At 33.0% G+C, this 17,060-nt stretch overlaps 1 protein-coding gene across 7 annotated transcripts in view; it reads left to right on the forward strand.

Moving 5' to 3' along the window:
• The window catches only part of Nckx30C (solute carrier family 24 member Nckx30C), a 60,592-nt gene that overhangs the window by 1,187 nt on the left and 42,345 nt on the right, over positions 1-17,060 (forward strand). For 4 of the 7 annotated variants that reach the window (XM_067354695.1, XM_012362197.2, XM_067354696.1 and 1 more), the window contains exon 2: positions 10,646-10,669. The exons of the other annotated variants lie outside the window; for them this stretch is intronic. In XM_067354695.1, coding sequence (XP_067210796.1) covers positions 10,646-10,669 — 24 coding nt within the window. The remainder of the gene's footprint in view (positions 1-10,645; positions 10,670-17,060) is intronic. 7 annotated transcript variants of the gene reach the window in all.

Genomic DNA, 17,060 nt, shown 5'->3' on the forward strand with positions numbered 1-17,060 from the left:
TATACTTGCACACCGTACACGTTTTCTCCCTCTATCTATCTCTTACGCTGCTACCGTGACTTTATATTTCATGGAGGAGCATAGCGTCGCGTGACTTCACCTACTCGCACGACTGCTCGTAGGCGGTGTTTTGTCTCGGAGACGGACATTGCCACGTTCACTTTTTTTTATGGATTTTTTATTTTGCATTTTGAAATGAGACTAACGGAAGATTATTGAGTACAGCATGGCCAAGAGCCGCGACCTTGACCAAATCATGAAATTTTTATGATAAATATTATAGTTTTGCCGACAGCGAGTTTCTCTTGTGCACGTCTTATTTTATGATTCATAGATCAATAGATATTTGACTGCCAAATTTGAAAACTTAAATGGTACACATAAGCTTTAAATTATAATTTTGCGCAACGCTATTTACAAGTGTGTTTGAATATACTAGAATATATATGATTATATGAGGAATACATTATGTAACTATTAATTATATTTTTAAAATTCGATTCTTCGAAAGAAATTTAATCTTTTTAATGAAACTGTAAGTTAATTTTTTTATTACTTACAGGATTTTATATACGATTATGGACAGTTATTTCTATTTTTCTAATCTCTTTTATAAAATATATCTTATTTTTTTAGTCTCTATAAACCAAATTAAATAACATTAAATGACAAGGAAAATAGCTTACGTGCCTTCTATTTAAAATTATAACCGTGTCAACGGAACAAAAAATTGACTAAAAATACATTTACACGGCGCATCTAACAAGAGTTACATTAATTCTTTGAGTATATTAAGATAAGAACGCCTTTGCAGGCTTTCAACAAGCTAGATTTTCTTGCTGGATCTTTACGCATGAAACCAGTGTACTGACTAATGTTTATTCTGGTAATGGTGTCTCGTACAGAGAGACACGATTCATAAGCGGAGGAAGAGACTCGTACTCAAGGTCGTCAGAGACGTCACAAGCACTGTGAGCTTCTCCACGTTGAAGTTTCTTTGACCTGTCGTGAAAGAGTGCCTTACCGTGGTGTACAAAGACGGGATACAATACGTGTCCCCTGGACTTTATATAAACGTAGAAACTTTACATTATGGGAAAACTAGCTGTTGTAACAACATTCAGTACTAAAGTAATAACTTGTGCGGTGGACAGCGCGTGACATTATGTGTTTTATTGTACTGACATTTGCTGATATCATTATCAATATTGAGCGCGCTTTTTTTGCTGATATTTAATCTGGCAAGGTCAGCAGTTACTGGTTGAAAAAATTAAATGGTGCATAATCTCCAATTTTTTTCATGTCAAAGACAGGACTTAAAGTCAATTGGCTCGATGCATCTTCAAAGCGTTAGCATTTTAAACGAATAACTCAACATTTTCGGAACGACTCTTAGCGATCGATTCACTCGCAAAACTGAATGATTGAAAACCTTTCAAGTAAACGTTCCGTGCGCAGAATGTGTTTCTACGCCAATTTTGAATCTTATATAAAAAAAGGGCTAAGTAAAGGAGAAATTAATTATGGAAAGAACACTGTGCTATAGTCGAGATCTCGAGAAAAGTCATTTTTAACATCACACGTAGAAAAAGATGTGTCGAATTTTAGTGATATAAAGAAGCATTTTTCTTGCAGCATGAAATAATAATCTTAATAAAAATTACATTATTAATATTATAAATAGTTATATATTTAGATATATATTATTAATATTATAAATAGTTATATATGATAAATTAATATATTGCCAATAGTTGAGAATGCAGGCCATAAAACTTTTTAAATTAAAATGCTTACAAAACTAAGAAATTTATGTTGTTGTATGGATCTGAAAGATGATGCATATATATAAATTATCTTTCACATTAGCATTAATCTATAACTATTTTTATTTAAAAATATGATTGAAGTGGAGAGATATCGATGTCATTCAGATATTCTGATGCGACAGTGTGTATATACAATACATAAAAGAAACGATACTCTGAGAGGAAGAGAGAAGAGAGAAAGAGAATTAGTGAATGTGAATAAGATCAATCGTAATTGATAATTCTCATTCTGAAACGTTTACATTACCATTTTATATTTTATTCATCAAAACGCGCATTTATGTATGCTTTATATCGACTGCGTCTGTAACTTTTATTGATTAAAATATCGCGTCTTTTTCATTTTATAACACATAACACAAATACTAAAATAGTTTTAATATAAAAGATAATGAAATAGCTTTGAAATATTCAGATTAGATTAAAAATACTAAGAAGTTATATAATCCGGAAATACGTAATCCGTTTCTTCGAAACTGAGATACAGAATTTATTTTGTTGTTTCCCTCTGGTGTCATTTACGCTGACACTCGGGAAGACTTAACTGAAATTTATCTTTTATCCCGGTAGAATGATGATCGTCTATTACTAAGAATACAAAACTAAACGTACAAAAATTCGAAAGCAATATTGATGCAATATCGATTGGCGAAATTATTTTCTCATAAATTCATATTACTTCTGCTCCCAATGCCGCTGATATTTTGAAGTGCGGAAATGCTCCTCTGTCAATCACACAGAAAGCCGAGAGTGCGAAATATATTTCTATTACTGACACTGACTGGTGATTATTAGAAGGCCGCGTCTTCAATAATTGCATAATTACACTGAAATGATTGAATGATTGAAGCATTCCCAAAATTACTTACAACAGACTTATCGCAGTGACGAACGACGAGAAGGGATTTAAATGATTCTAGTGTATAAAATGTAAAGAATTAATATATATATATATATATATATGTGTGTAGTCGTAATTATAATATAATCTCATACACACATTTGCGTTTGTACATCAGAAAAAAAGAATTCTTAAACGAGGTGAGATAATATTTATAGTATGATTAATGCGATATTTGACACTATTTAGTATCGCGTGCAAAATATTATCACAACTCGTTTAAGAATTTTTTTTTTCTGTTGTACAAACGCAAATGTGTGTATAGGATTATATTATATTTAGGCTACATTATATTATAATTACGACTACATTGATAATGTTGTGTTTATTAAAATCAAGCGTATTCAACTAATTTGGCATGTAATATCAGTACTGTGATGATTAAAAGAGAGATGAGGAGACACGATAGGAATAATATCTGCTGTCGTAGGCGTTCATATTTACGTATAATGAAAGATTATAATTACGTAATAGAAGTGTTTGTAGCAATGTAAATTGCCTTTAATTATATTCGTGTATAATTATTTTTGCGAAATTCGCGACAAAAGCACTCGTATAAATATAACTTTGATTCGTATTGCGTAAAAAAGACCCAGCGTTAGCTTGTTGGTTTTATTAAAATAGATAAGATCTATATATATAGTTGAGACAAGCATGAACTTCACCGCTATCATACCATCTCTACGCATATCCAATTGAACTTTTAAACTGACTGTTATTAAGTCTTATTGTTGTTTTCGTAGAATAATGTCGCATACGAAGCGAAATATGCAAGAGGCGACGATTAAGCAATAGGATGATTAAAGGCTTAATTAAAATGGCAGCTGCGGGACTGGAATGTTCGAGGTCGTATTTTAATTTCTACGCCGCCGCGACAGATTTATACGGACGTGAAATTTAATAGTTTCGCCGGATGAACGTTCGTTTGTCACAGTATTTCCCGTTATTCCTCAAGCCTCTCTTTATTTATGCACACATCTCTCTTTTGTATCTGTATCTTCAAAAAAAGAAAAACACCGTTCTCTTATTTCTGCTTTCTGAAATCTTGCTCTGAAATTACGGCATTGCAGCGCGTTGAGGCCCTCTCCACCCGTCGTCGAATCGATTCGACAGAGGCTCTTCCACACGCTTCCAGTCTCGGCGAACGCCTGTGTGCAACCGTCGGCGTTTCAGTTCGCTTCATTCTTTCCTCTCGCCTAGTTATAACGGATGACGGAATTTATATACACGCGGAGGAATATTATATAATGGATACGTCGGTGGATGGATGGGAAAAAAAGTTACGTGCGAGATAGCACGATTTAGTCATCAACATGAACGATCGCGGAAATCCTCGGAAATTTTATTTATACTTGAAATACCAGTTTGTTGCGGGAGCAACGTTGAAAAAGAATATATATTTAGATAATATTTTATTCTCAATTTTTTTATTATCAAGATTATAAATGTATTTAAAAAATATGAGGCAACGCCTAATAACGCCTTGATAGCATTTAGCATGTTTTCCAACTATGAAAGAATAAGTAAAAATGATTGAAACTTGGAACATTAAAGCAAAGTAAAATATTACGAGCGATAACCCCTTATCATTCTTGATTTATTATTAAGCATCTCACGTAAAAAATATTTCAAAGTTAATAACTTCAGACTAAGAGCTTTAAGAGTATGTAAAAATTTACTCGTTAAAGGTTCTTTAACTACCGTCTTTCTTCCATCCATTTTGCACAGGATTTAAAATTTCGTTTACTTTATATACAGGGTGGTCCGCAGAACTGGGCCGAGCTCTAGCATTTGTTGAAAATAGAAAAAAATAGTAGAGGAAAAAATTAAATGGCATAACATGAAAAATTTTTCTATAGCTTTATTCAAGATTACTAAAGTATATTTTTAAAGTCCGTGAACGCGAATATATCTTTATTTTCATAATTACTATGAACTGTGGTCAAATAATACTGTCAAATAATATGAACTGTGGTCAAATAATATTTACACGTTCTCAAGTGTTTATATTCAAAATTCGTAACCGTAAACACAATGAAACGTTTAAACATTATCTTTTATAAAACATAGACCTCACTCAAAAATGTCAAATATTTCGTGAAATATTAATTTTTCAAGTATCTTACCTTAATATTTTTATACAAAGATTATTCAGAAGAACTTATTTATGCAAAAGAAAAGAAATACATACATATTTCCATTTAAAAAAAGTGCAATTGCATTTTTCTGGTGTATCCTTGCACTTATGAAAAAAGTGAGTCCATAGAAAAATTTTTCATGTTACGCTCTTTAACTTTTTCCTCTACCATTTTTGTCTGAACAGAATAAGTGCTAGAACTCAGCCCAGTTCTATGGATCACCCTGTATAGTATAAAAGAATTCTTTATTCGATAAAATTGACAGAAAAATTTATGTCAATATTTGATAGTTAGAAAACAGTATCTTGTATAATCTAATTACAGAAACACATTCTATTAATTATTTTATAGATCGTATAGATACAACGCTCCAATTTGAATAATGTTTATTTAGTTTGCGCAAGATATTAAAAGAAAATTTTATGTTAATTTAATCCATTGTCGTTAAGTTAAACATACGTAAAGTTACTTAATAATAAAATATAGTTTTAAGATTACAATTGTAACGTACAGCGTATCGTGCGCGTTAAATCGCGCGCTTCCTTTGTTTAATCGTTCATCGTAGCGTAACAGATTACGAGTTTGTAAATATAGCAAATGAGCACATCGATTTAATTATTAACGCGTTGTGCGCGCGCAACTGAGCATGGGTTTTTTTACAGCCGTGTCTCTACATCACTTCTCCGTCCCGCTGCAACAATCTTGCGTTTAAACGATGAGTAATTACTGCCAATCCGTTAATTATTTGCTCACGAACATTTAACACCAATCGTCCGTAGATTCCTGGAGCTTTAGTTGAAAGGCTTTTAAGATCCACCTTTTATGGCTACAACTCCTGGTGCGCATACAAATACAGCATCTGCTGCAAGTATTAATACTACTGACGCTGTCGCTTTATGTGCCTTTGTCATATATAGAACATAATAATTAACAACCATATTGGTTTCTTGTAAAACCTCGACCTACTTTTCTGCCGAACGTTGAGTGTGTATCTCCTTTGTATACTACCATCGAGCATATATTTCTTTAATCTTTTTTTAGTACAATGCCATTCTCTCTCTCTCTGTTTCAAAGATCTATATTACTAAAATATCGTATATATACACACTTGTATGTTTACCCTACAAATTTTTACAATTTTTTTGAATTAACCGCGTTTTGAAACGTGAAAAAGAATACTCATTTAAACTAAAAACTAAACGATTATTAACTACTTTGTAATCTTTCAGCTATTAAACTGAAGATTTGACTAAATTATTATTAATCTTGATTTATTTGTTCATAAAATAATAAGTAGTGTAATAAGTTAGAAGGGTTACAATTTATTTAAATTAACATTTTATGAAAACATTGACTTTTATATTCACGAAATGACTCTCATAATAGTAAAGAAAGTCCTGGGTAGAATTATTGTCGAAATGTCGCGGTTCTATATTCAATTTAGGTGCATTTGCACGAAAAACGGCACGGCGTGGCACAAGTTTTCACGGTGGAAATATGGAAATCGAGGGCGCGACCTCGTCGAGAGATAGCGCCGAGCAAATTGAACAATAATCCACAAACTCGGTGGCCACTGGATCCGTTGTAATCACACACTGGAATAAGTATTGTTAACAATAAATTGCATGTAGTCATAGCAATATAATAACACGATTAGAAAAATCACAAGTTCTCGGTCAGGAGAATCGATGCGCTTTGCGAGTTTCCTTGAATGCCGATCGAAAACTGGGTGTCCTTAATACATTTTAAACGTTTCAATTTGCAATTTCAATACCTTCCAGCATTGGACTTTAAGAGTAAAATTGGTGTGAGTTAATCTTACCGATGCTTTTAGTATCGCGTACGCCGGCTGGTAGTAATCGCACTGTTACAGTAGCTTATGTGTCATAATATGAAACTTTATTAAACCTCTAAGAAAAGTATTAAAACTGTTGAAAATATAATTCGGAATTAAAGTAGAAAATTCTGACAATAATATGAGCGCTCTATAATATCTAATGCCATCAGCAATATTTGTGTTACTTAAACACATCGATTGTTGATTAAGATATATGTGGTCATTTTGAAACGTTTTGCAAAAATATAAATTCCCTCTTTTTCAATAGAAATTCTATATGTTCGAACGGAATGCGGTCGAAATATTTCTCAAGTACGCAGGGCACAGATCAGCCTGATCGATGTGTTCGCGATTGGCGTTATAATTGTCGTCGTAAATCTTCCGTTTTAATCTGCCCCTTTGTCTTGGAGAAAAGAATAAGAAAAGATATTCGTGCCGCAATTGAGAATTAGATCTTCTCCGGGATTCAGAAGATTTGAGAAAAGGATAGAAATCTCGAGGCGAATCAAGATAATATACGTGAAAATTATTGGCATATAAATCGTGTAGTGTGTTAAATTGTACAGTAGTTCACAAACGCGGTTCAAGTAGATCGTCGATAATTGTTACAACTCGAGTCCCTGGAATGCAATTTCACCAGCCACAAAATGATGTTTCTACTTCTGAAGTGATGTGTATATGCTGCTTCCCTGAGACCTGATATAGGTCAACCTTACTCCAACGTCTTCCTTTGCTTTTAATCGGAGAATAACTTTGCGCAATGTACTTAATATTGTAATAATTTTTTAATAAGAATTAGAATTTTAATAAGTTAATCTCATTAAGAACTTACACATAATTATACGAGATACATCCCATGCGCACAGAACACATTCATATCACAATTTACGCTCGTAAATGTTTGTGTATTAAAGTTTGTGTATTTTTACTTTTTTTCAATATCTAAATATCGTCACCTTTGCACTTTACTCATTATATTTTTCTTTTTAATTTCTGACCTATATAAGATTACCAAGAAATGAAAGAGAATTGAGTGAATAAATAATATCAACTTGAAAAATATTTTATCAAATTATCCTTAAACTTAGTTAAGGAGACGTTTGTCTTCTCTTTCATGAGTTTGCGCTTTATTCGTTGCTTTGATGTTAGATGTGGAGAAATTAATCTTGTGAAAATATACACCTCGTACTAGGCTCACATTAAACAAGCTTAAAGATTGCACTTAATCCTAGCATGCAATCTTTATGAATGTCGCAACTATTTAATTATAAAAGGCACCCAAGCATCATTCTAACTTGTATCTCGTTAGAGAAATAATGTTGTTTAATCATCAAAATGCATTAAATAAATTGCACAATGCTTACTTACGCGTCTTACCGCAGTTAAAACGAATTACAATATATTGAATATGATTTGATTTATCGACTTCTTCGCGTGATTTCGTGAGAAAGAAATACCAATCAAAACCGCAGAGCCTTATTGGTTCTTCAGGGTCTATCGTTCGGTTGCCTTTTCTTCACATTTTTCACAGTGACGACCGTATCGATTTTACAGAGGGATTTCAATCTGGCCGTTTATTTTATCAAGAATTGTTCTCGATATCGGGACGCTTAGAAAGTGCTGCGAATTAATCAAAGGTAAATTTATTATTCCGAAACATCTGTGACACTTGTAATCATTTCTCTTTGTTCGCCGATGGCGACAGTAAAAGTTAAACGATTATTGACTTGGGAAGATATTCTCGTTCCAGTAAAGAATACACAAACATCAATCTTTACCATTTTTTACATTTATCTTTTTAGTATGCTTCCTCACACGGTTTTCTTCTTACTTACAATTCTTAACAGCGTACTACATCGTGACTCCTCGACCTTATCGCTAGGTATATTGTAATACACTTTGATATTTTTGTAACAAGCTATTTTATCTATTCGACCAAACTCGTGGGCAAATCTCATTTCGTGCGTTACTATTATATAATATTAATATTGCAACAACTTTGTTATTTCCAGTTAAACTTATTGGATTATTCGGTTTTATTGCTGCCGATGAAAATGATGGAAAGCTTGCAAACGAGCGCTGTTATTAGTGTATAATGTCTAGTAACGAGGGCAATGTTTAATAAGATTACAGATTTCTCGCAACTGCTAACATATCGCTTATATCGCTCTGTTCTAACAATATTCCATTAATTACAAAGTATTCGTAATTGTCTATTAATCCTCATGAATATTGACTAAGTTTTGCAAATGTGTATGGATATCGTCATTATCGTATTGCACGCATCGTGATGAATATATTTTCCAGCGATACGCGGCAATCTTGGAAATTTCTTATATATATTCTCCGTGTTATTGTATTCGAAATATAAGACATGTTAATGTTTCCTTATTATCTAAAATTCAATGCTAATATTGATAATATAATTTACATCTATTAACAATATGATGAAATGTTTAACAATCAAGCTGCATTATATGTCGAAAACAATTACTACTTTATTGCATTATAATAGTTTATGTGGATAAGATAAAAATTGATTAATATATAATTTTTTTGACAAAAAAACAATTTTACCAAAATAACAAGTTACATTACTCAAAACAGATGTCAATAAAGAATATTAACCATTAATAAGATGTTATTCACGTCGCTTCATGTCGAATAATATCACTTTATTTTAATACAAGGTTCACCGTCTACTTTCCTCAAACTTTTTTCTTGCTCTTTTAAAAATGACAATAACTTGTTATTACGTGTTCATGATAACGTAAAGTTTATCTTCCAAGGCAAGTGTTTTAATTAAATGTCAATCCGATGTTTTTCGCATCATTTGATATCGGTGGATATCGCTTGAATTTTGCGTCTCGGCTTCTAAGTAAATTTTTGATCGAATGCGTAATTGTCGCTTTTGCATATTTAATCCGTCGTATATCTTTTTATATGATAGCATGTCTCATCGCAACGCTATTTTTTTCTATTTTCCCCACATTGCGATAAATGCGATAAACGCTACTTTCGATTTTTTCTTTCACATGACGAGCACTAAATCTCGAAACTAGTTACATACAATGGTCTGCCCGTGACAGCATCACCGTGCTTGCACGGACAAATATTTTTATGTAACGCGCGAACTGTGCACATGACGCTTTCACGAGTACATACAAATAAAACAAAGTCGTGCGAGATAGGTGACTGATAAATAACCACAGTTGCTATATAATACTGGTGACTTCGATCGTGATTCTATTTGCGCTATTGATTTTCCTGCAGAATTAATACTTTGGTGCTAATTTTACGAACAAAAGTCGATTTTCTCAATGAAAACGCACACTCTTGGAAAAATAATTTTTTGCGTAATAATGTTAGAGATAAGAAATTGGATTCTTATCTCTTATTTCCGAGCTTTTATCTGCTTTAGTAATCAGTTGGATCAAAATACGACAACTAAAATTAGCGTTTGCATATTTAACGAATTTAAGCGTTAGAAATGAAATTTATTCATTGCCATTGCTGCTCTTCATTGTTCGAAGCACCAACCGCATACATACATGCGCACTTTATTGACACAGTATCTGCACATTTTGTTAGCTTGACGTGCAGCTGTGCTGTGAGAGATAAATTGCACTTGGAAATATATGTAATCAGGATAGCCCAAGTCATGATTTTATTATTTCAGAAATTTATTACAATTTTTTTATTTGAAAGCTTTCGATACGTAGATACATAAATCGTAACTGCAAGTTTATGACTTTCGGCTTTTCCATGACTTTACATAATTTTCTGAGTGCTGTCTCTGTTCTACCAGTCAATGTTCAGGCTTTTGTAAGCACCGCAGCACTGTTGAATTGTTTGTTACTAGTGTTATCACGAACTCTAGCTAAGAAACATGAATTGATTGTTGTTATTGTGATTGTAACTGAATGTTTCTTGCTTGCAGCACCAGAGCGCCGCCCAGGCATTGGTGAGTCGCATGTCTCTTTCTCTTTCTTTTCCGTCTCTGATATCTTTTATATGCATATCTAATACATCTTTACATTTCTGTCGCCAAATCGTTCTTGTTTCAAAGTGCTAAAATTGCTGTTAATCCTTCCTGTGGTATCTAAATTAAAACAGATAACTGTGCTTAACAGTATTTTCTTACTTCTGTCTGAAATATGCCCCATATAATATGTATAATGTGATTTTTTTTAATAATCTAAACACATTGAAATAGGATACATGAACGCATCGATAATTTAAGATTTAAACAAAATCATACGCACATACCAACATATCTACAACTAACTGATATTGAACTAAACACGAATCATAATTATTATCGTTTTCTATTTTACAGCGTTAGATAATATTATGTATTCTTACAATAAATATTATATTGTATGCTGCAGAGAAAATAATACTTTTGGATGAAGTAAGGTAAGCTCTTATCTGCATTAGGAAATCGAAAAGTTAGAAACTGAGCCCCTAAACTTTGCGAAAGTGCGGCAACGATTTTTACGCGATGCCAGTATACTAACTTTTAACAAATTCTATCAAGATCGATCGGAGCTTTCTAAACTGGCTTTAACGCTCTTCAAAGATATTCTAAGCATAAAACCTAATTTATATTAATAACTTTCAAGGTTCTCTAATTTATTTTACATGCAATTTTTGTTATATTCTATTATTAAGTGTTAAATTTTCTGTCTACAACAAATTACTGGTCAAATTTATTACTAATTCAGAAAAAAATAATTGCAATATTTGTTATTGTTGTTTTCCATAAATTTTTCACACATTTTGTCAAACAGAAGTTGATATTGATTGTGGAATGGATGAAGTTTAATTGATACGGTTATATTGATAGAGTTGTATTTTTAATTACATTTGTACAATCACTTACACTTAATCGATGCAATGTTTAATTTATTACGTTTAGTTAACATCGAGACGTGGTTTATGCACTATACAATTTTCAAAAGCAACTCATTGCTAAATCATCAATGAATAATCAGTGAGATTGTTTCGCGTGGTCGATGAAAATCCGTAAGCTGCGATATGAGGTGGAAGCGGAACGACAGCCGGACACGCGTGAATATCAATCTAACCGTCTACAGAGTCAGATAACCCCGTCTGGTTTTGATAAATCCTCGGTGATACCGGTTACGGTGGCGATTTTTGAAACGTTCCGGAATGGCGATTTGTGAAGAATGCATCAGCTACAAAGTACAAACGACGCTTACTGTTGCGTGAGTCGCGATATCGGATCATTCGCTTTGCACTACGATGCAGCAGCGCTCTGTTGCTTTCTGTAGTACGAAATAATTTACTCCTGATGGACGGCGCGGAAAATCCAATCGCTTGGATAATTGAATTGTCGGGCCGATCGGAGGGAATCTCCTGCAACCTTTCGCGAGATCAATCTTTACGTTTTTTTTTGCTAGTATGCACCATCATCCGCACAGAATTGATCGAGCGTTCCTTAAAATGAAACTTCCGCGGAAGAATCTCATTCTGACAAATCTGCCGGATAAACGTTGCCTATGATACAAGGTTATTTCACCTTGAATTCTTCCGCCTTTGAATCTTATTAGGCCGACGTCCTCAAAATTTTAGAATGAAATCGCACGCTCTTATTCGTCGAAGCTTATTGAATGATTAAATACGAGTCTTTGTCTTGCCAAAGAACGACGAGTGTGTTGAACAGCACGCAGAGACCAAACTGCCGTGAGCAACTTAAAGGATCTTGTCCTATCTCATTGATGAAGCAATCGCGCATTTGTAGAACTTGAGTCTAATAAATATCAAAACACCGTAATATAATATGACGACAGCGACGATGCGAAAATTTATTAGAAAAATCGCACAGTAACGCGCAAAGGGTGGAGAATAGAATTTGTTCGCGATTATTATTCATTATTCAGGATTCAATATAACTCGTGCAAAATGATTTTATACGTAAATTCAGTTGAAAGTAAAAGTTGTGTTATTGTGACCCTGTCGACTCCGCTAGGAGAATCTATTCAAAGTGAGAGACTTCGACGAGACACCAACTAGTACGCTAGTGCAGCAGTACTCCCTGCAAACTTCTTCCAATTCTGAGGCTTTCGAGTGGCTGTTTCGAAATGATATTCGTCGGTTATGTCGATATGATATGTATCATCGCGTCCATTAATTTTGCATTTTAATCGAACGTGACCGGAACGTGCTGCTTAAAAGCACCGCGTAGCACCCGCATTATTAAAGTACCGTTATGTAGTTTGGTATTTTAAATACTCCTTTTTCTATTTTTTCTTTTCATATATTTTAATTAAAACGTAGACACATACGTACGACATATGTACGACTTGCACGTTTCAAGCTCACGTTGTTAAAGAAGAGCTTATTACTGCTGTGCGTAATGTATTAGTTTTATTTTGTCTTTCTTTTTTATTTTAATTATAGAAGTATTGAGTGACGTAATGTCACGCGGGAATTTCTGGCACAAATACTGTAATTTATTTGATCACAAAGCAATGACAACATCACCCATTATCTGAATTTAACACTCGTCGAATTTAACACTCTCCACATATTTAATGAAAATTTAGAAGACCTTTCTACGCGTTTTGATTGCGTGCACAAATTATCGCGCATTATCGCGCGCTATCAATATACATGTACATTTGCATACGTGTATTATTATTTCAAACATTTGCATTATGCTGTCACGTGCATACTTCTTTGTATGCTCGTTTTTGCACCAACTTTGACACCATTCGTATTAATTCGAATTGAATCGCTAACAGTAATCTATATCGCATGTGGTAATTATATTTACTTTCTCAATGATTGCCTATTAATTATTGTCATACTCTTTACGCTGGCGTCGAAATGTTAACAACGAGAAGAGAAACTGTTGGTTCGGAAAACATTTTTGGTCAAATAAAAGGCGGCTCGCTTGTTCACATTAAGCATGCAAATAGATATTTCAGTCTTGCTGTCTAGGCCAACTTGAAGACTAAAAGGCTAACGTAGAATTTAATATGCTGCATGCAAGCAACCTCATTATTCAGTCATGTACATATAATTTTATCAATCATTTATCATCCGACATGCAGAGATTTCTTGCTCTGTTAAACATTTTCATTATAGTTTATTCTTCGCAGATATGATTATCTTTTATTCCACGTGTAGGGCATGAGTGGATGAATAATAAAACTTGACTCAACGATTAATTCTTGCGTTTATATGTCTCAACTATGTGCAACGATAGAAATAGAATTTGTTATGACATTTATAACTTTGCTTTTAGAAGCGCTGCAGCCAGTGACATTCTAGATTTAAACGATGCTTTAAGTATAGCATGGCGCAGAATGGAATTTTAAATTATGATTTTACGGTATAACCACGTTGACTATAATACCGCATGTGTGTGATATAGTGACATCTTATTTTTCACTTGCTCATTGATGTGTAAAGAATACATTTGTGAAAAAAAAAACAATATTTTGATAAATAATTTCTGTTTCAACAATATGATTTTCGCTGGAAATATTTCTGTTACTTATATCTTCGACAGTTAATGTATTATGTTAACTTGATATAACGTACTTTGGTTCTCGCATGCACGTGAGTAGATTTAATTCTTGGAGTTTTAATCAAAGATTGTACCCTAGCTATTATGTAAGTTAATCAGCTTATACATGAATCATCCAATCCACGCCAACTTTGATACTTTAATATTAGATGTTAGCCATTTAGAGTGATTACTCAATTCACAGCATTCGCAAACTATCTCACAATTAGTTTCTCCTTCTCTATAGTGACATATAAAAAAACTAACTTCTTGATTTATTATTTTGCCGCGACGCAGCAGTACGATACAATGCGATTATGGTAATAATTACCACTCGATTTCCATCACATGAAACACCCGGCACATTTGCTATTAATTGATTTATAATAAGTCAAAAACAGATTCAATTAAAATATGTTGTAACAATGAATGAAAAATTGTCTCATTTGGCAATTAATCGAACGCGCTGCTTTAAATTTCATGAGGATTATTAATGCTAATAGGAATTATGTTTACTTTTTTATAAAGCATAAGCATTGATATGCTGCATTGTGTATTTATCCTTTGAAACAAAGGATCTGAGAGGATCTATATTGGTGCTTGTAATATGTCATATCGACATCTGTCATATCCACACAAAGCTTGTTTCGTTTTCTAACGTGGGATTTAACAGAAATCTAATTTTACAAGCAAGTCATGCGTGTTTTACTCTCGTATCACTCTCACAGAGATATCAGGGGTTATTATAAAATAAAAATGCAAAATACATATACACATATAATATTTTGATTCCGTTTATCGCATTATAAAAGTTAATTTTAATTCCCCCAATTTGTGAATGTAATCATCTGTTTGGCTCGAATACAATAGTTTATGTAAACTTTATGAAAGTTAAATATAATTGCGAAATAATCATTGTCGAATGCAGCTACAGCGGTACTCTGTCATCGTTCCTACGTCTTTGTATAATTAAAGGAAAGGTATTTCCAGTTCATGAGATATATGTCGTGAACTTTAATTCATCATCAAATTCATCGTCGCGTCGTTAGTTAGCCAACGGGAACGGATCCAATTTACTTCAGTTAAAAAAAAAGTTTTAAGAGATGTCGCGTAGAGGAAATCTGTGACATTTCCCAGAATAAATACGCCAGATACAAACAAATTGCCCTCGACATCGCACATTTTTTTGCATGCACCAGTTTCTTTTCATTTAGGGGATAACACGGTTTTTTCCAGATACATTAGCTTCACAAGTGAATTGTATCCATACATTCGCGATTCTACACACTCTTTTTACGAGCGCATTTAATAAACTTATGACCTGCGGGTATTTTTATCGTCAATCTCACATTAATGTGAATATGCTGCGATGGATGAGGTGTCAAATTGCTGTAATCGTTATTTTGATATCGAATTATTTACGAGAAAAAGATATCTGATATATATTGTCGATAAAATTAAAAGTAAATTAATAGCAAACTGCAGGAAAATAACATTTGATTCTTTAATCCTATCAGAAATATTATATTTTAAAATCATTGCATGAGATGCCGGTACATTAGTTATCAGTATTGCAGTATTGCTTTACTAAAAACACATATTTGACAATTCTCAAGGTTACTTATCTAGATTGCATTGTAAATCTCATTTGAGCATCAAACTCTGCATTTTAATGTCGCATTATGTAGATTGACTTGCAATGTAGCACGCCCACGGTGCTATATTACAACGTTATCTTCCATATCCCTTCTTAGCGTGGTACGGTGTCTGTCGATTGCTGATGTATAGGTAGTTTCGAGCGTAGTTAACTACCTACTCACCGATGACAAACCATTAATTATCGCTTTAAGAAGATAATGGAAATATCGAGGAGCACGGTACGACATTGTGTATTGGTTTTTACGCTTCTTTTATGTTGCGTTGTATAAATACGATTATTTTATTTATATACATACTATAATATCTTCTATTTTGTACTATCAATTCAAATCAGACTTGCAATATAAATTGCGTCGATGTAACTCTTTTTTCTTTTTCACATAATGTTTAATTTTTTTGTATGTGTGTGCAGCTCTATATTTATCGAGCAGAACAATAATTATTATGATTCTGATTTATATAGCGCGAGTCCGATCTATTCTTTTTATTCTAAACTCTATTTGCATGATACACACATACAAATATGCAGTTTTGCAAAACTAGGATAAGTTTACATTACTATTGAACGCAAGTTTAATAAGCAAATTTAAAGATTTTCTACATTTCTTCCGATAATTCTAATTACAATCTCATAGTTAATTGCGCATGACTTATTATACTGGAAATGACTCAAAATTCTCGTAAAGAAGCACATAAACGAAATAAAAATCGGGAAGAGATTGTAGCATTTATAGCGCGCAATAATGGCTAAGAGCTGCATTTGACGCACAGCTGTAATGGAAACTTGAAACTTTGATGCAAAGAGAGCTGTTTCACGACGATAATGTCTAGAATACGAATTATAACTTTACGTATTTCTTGACAAATATACTATGAAAGCAAACGGTTACATTAATTTGGAAAATAATGTAATATATTTTTTATTTCAAATTTTATGAGTAATTATGGAGAAAGTAAAATCTACAACACATATAATTTACCTCTGGTTTATTGCATTTTAATAAAAGTTGCTTTTTATATATAAGTAAGCAAGCGTACGAACAACGAGACATAAAGTCAGCAAAAAATGCACAGTTTGCGATTTTTGTTGTTTAAAGCAAGCTTCGATTACGTTATCATGCACGATGTTAAAATGTAATAGTCAAATAAGGCCAAA

This window comes from Linepithema humile, chromosome 5 (assembly GCF_040581485.1).
Source record: "Linepithema humile isolate Giens D197 chromosome 5, Lhum_UNIL_v1.0, whole genome shotgun sequence".
Lineage (NCBI taxonomy): Eukaryota > Metazoa > Arthropoda > Insecta > Hymenoptera > Formicidae > Linepithema > Linepithema humile.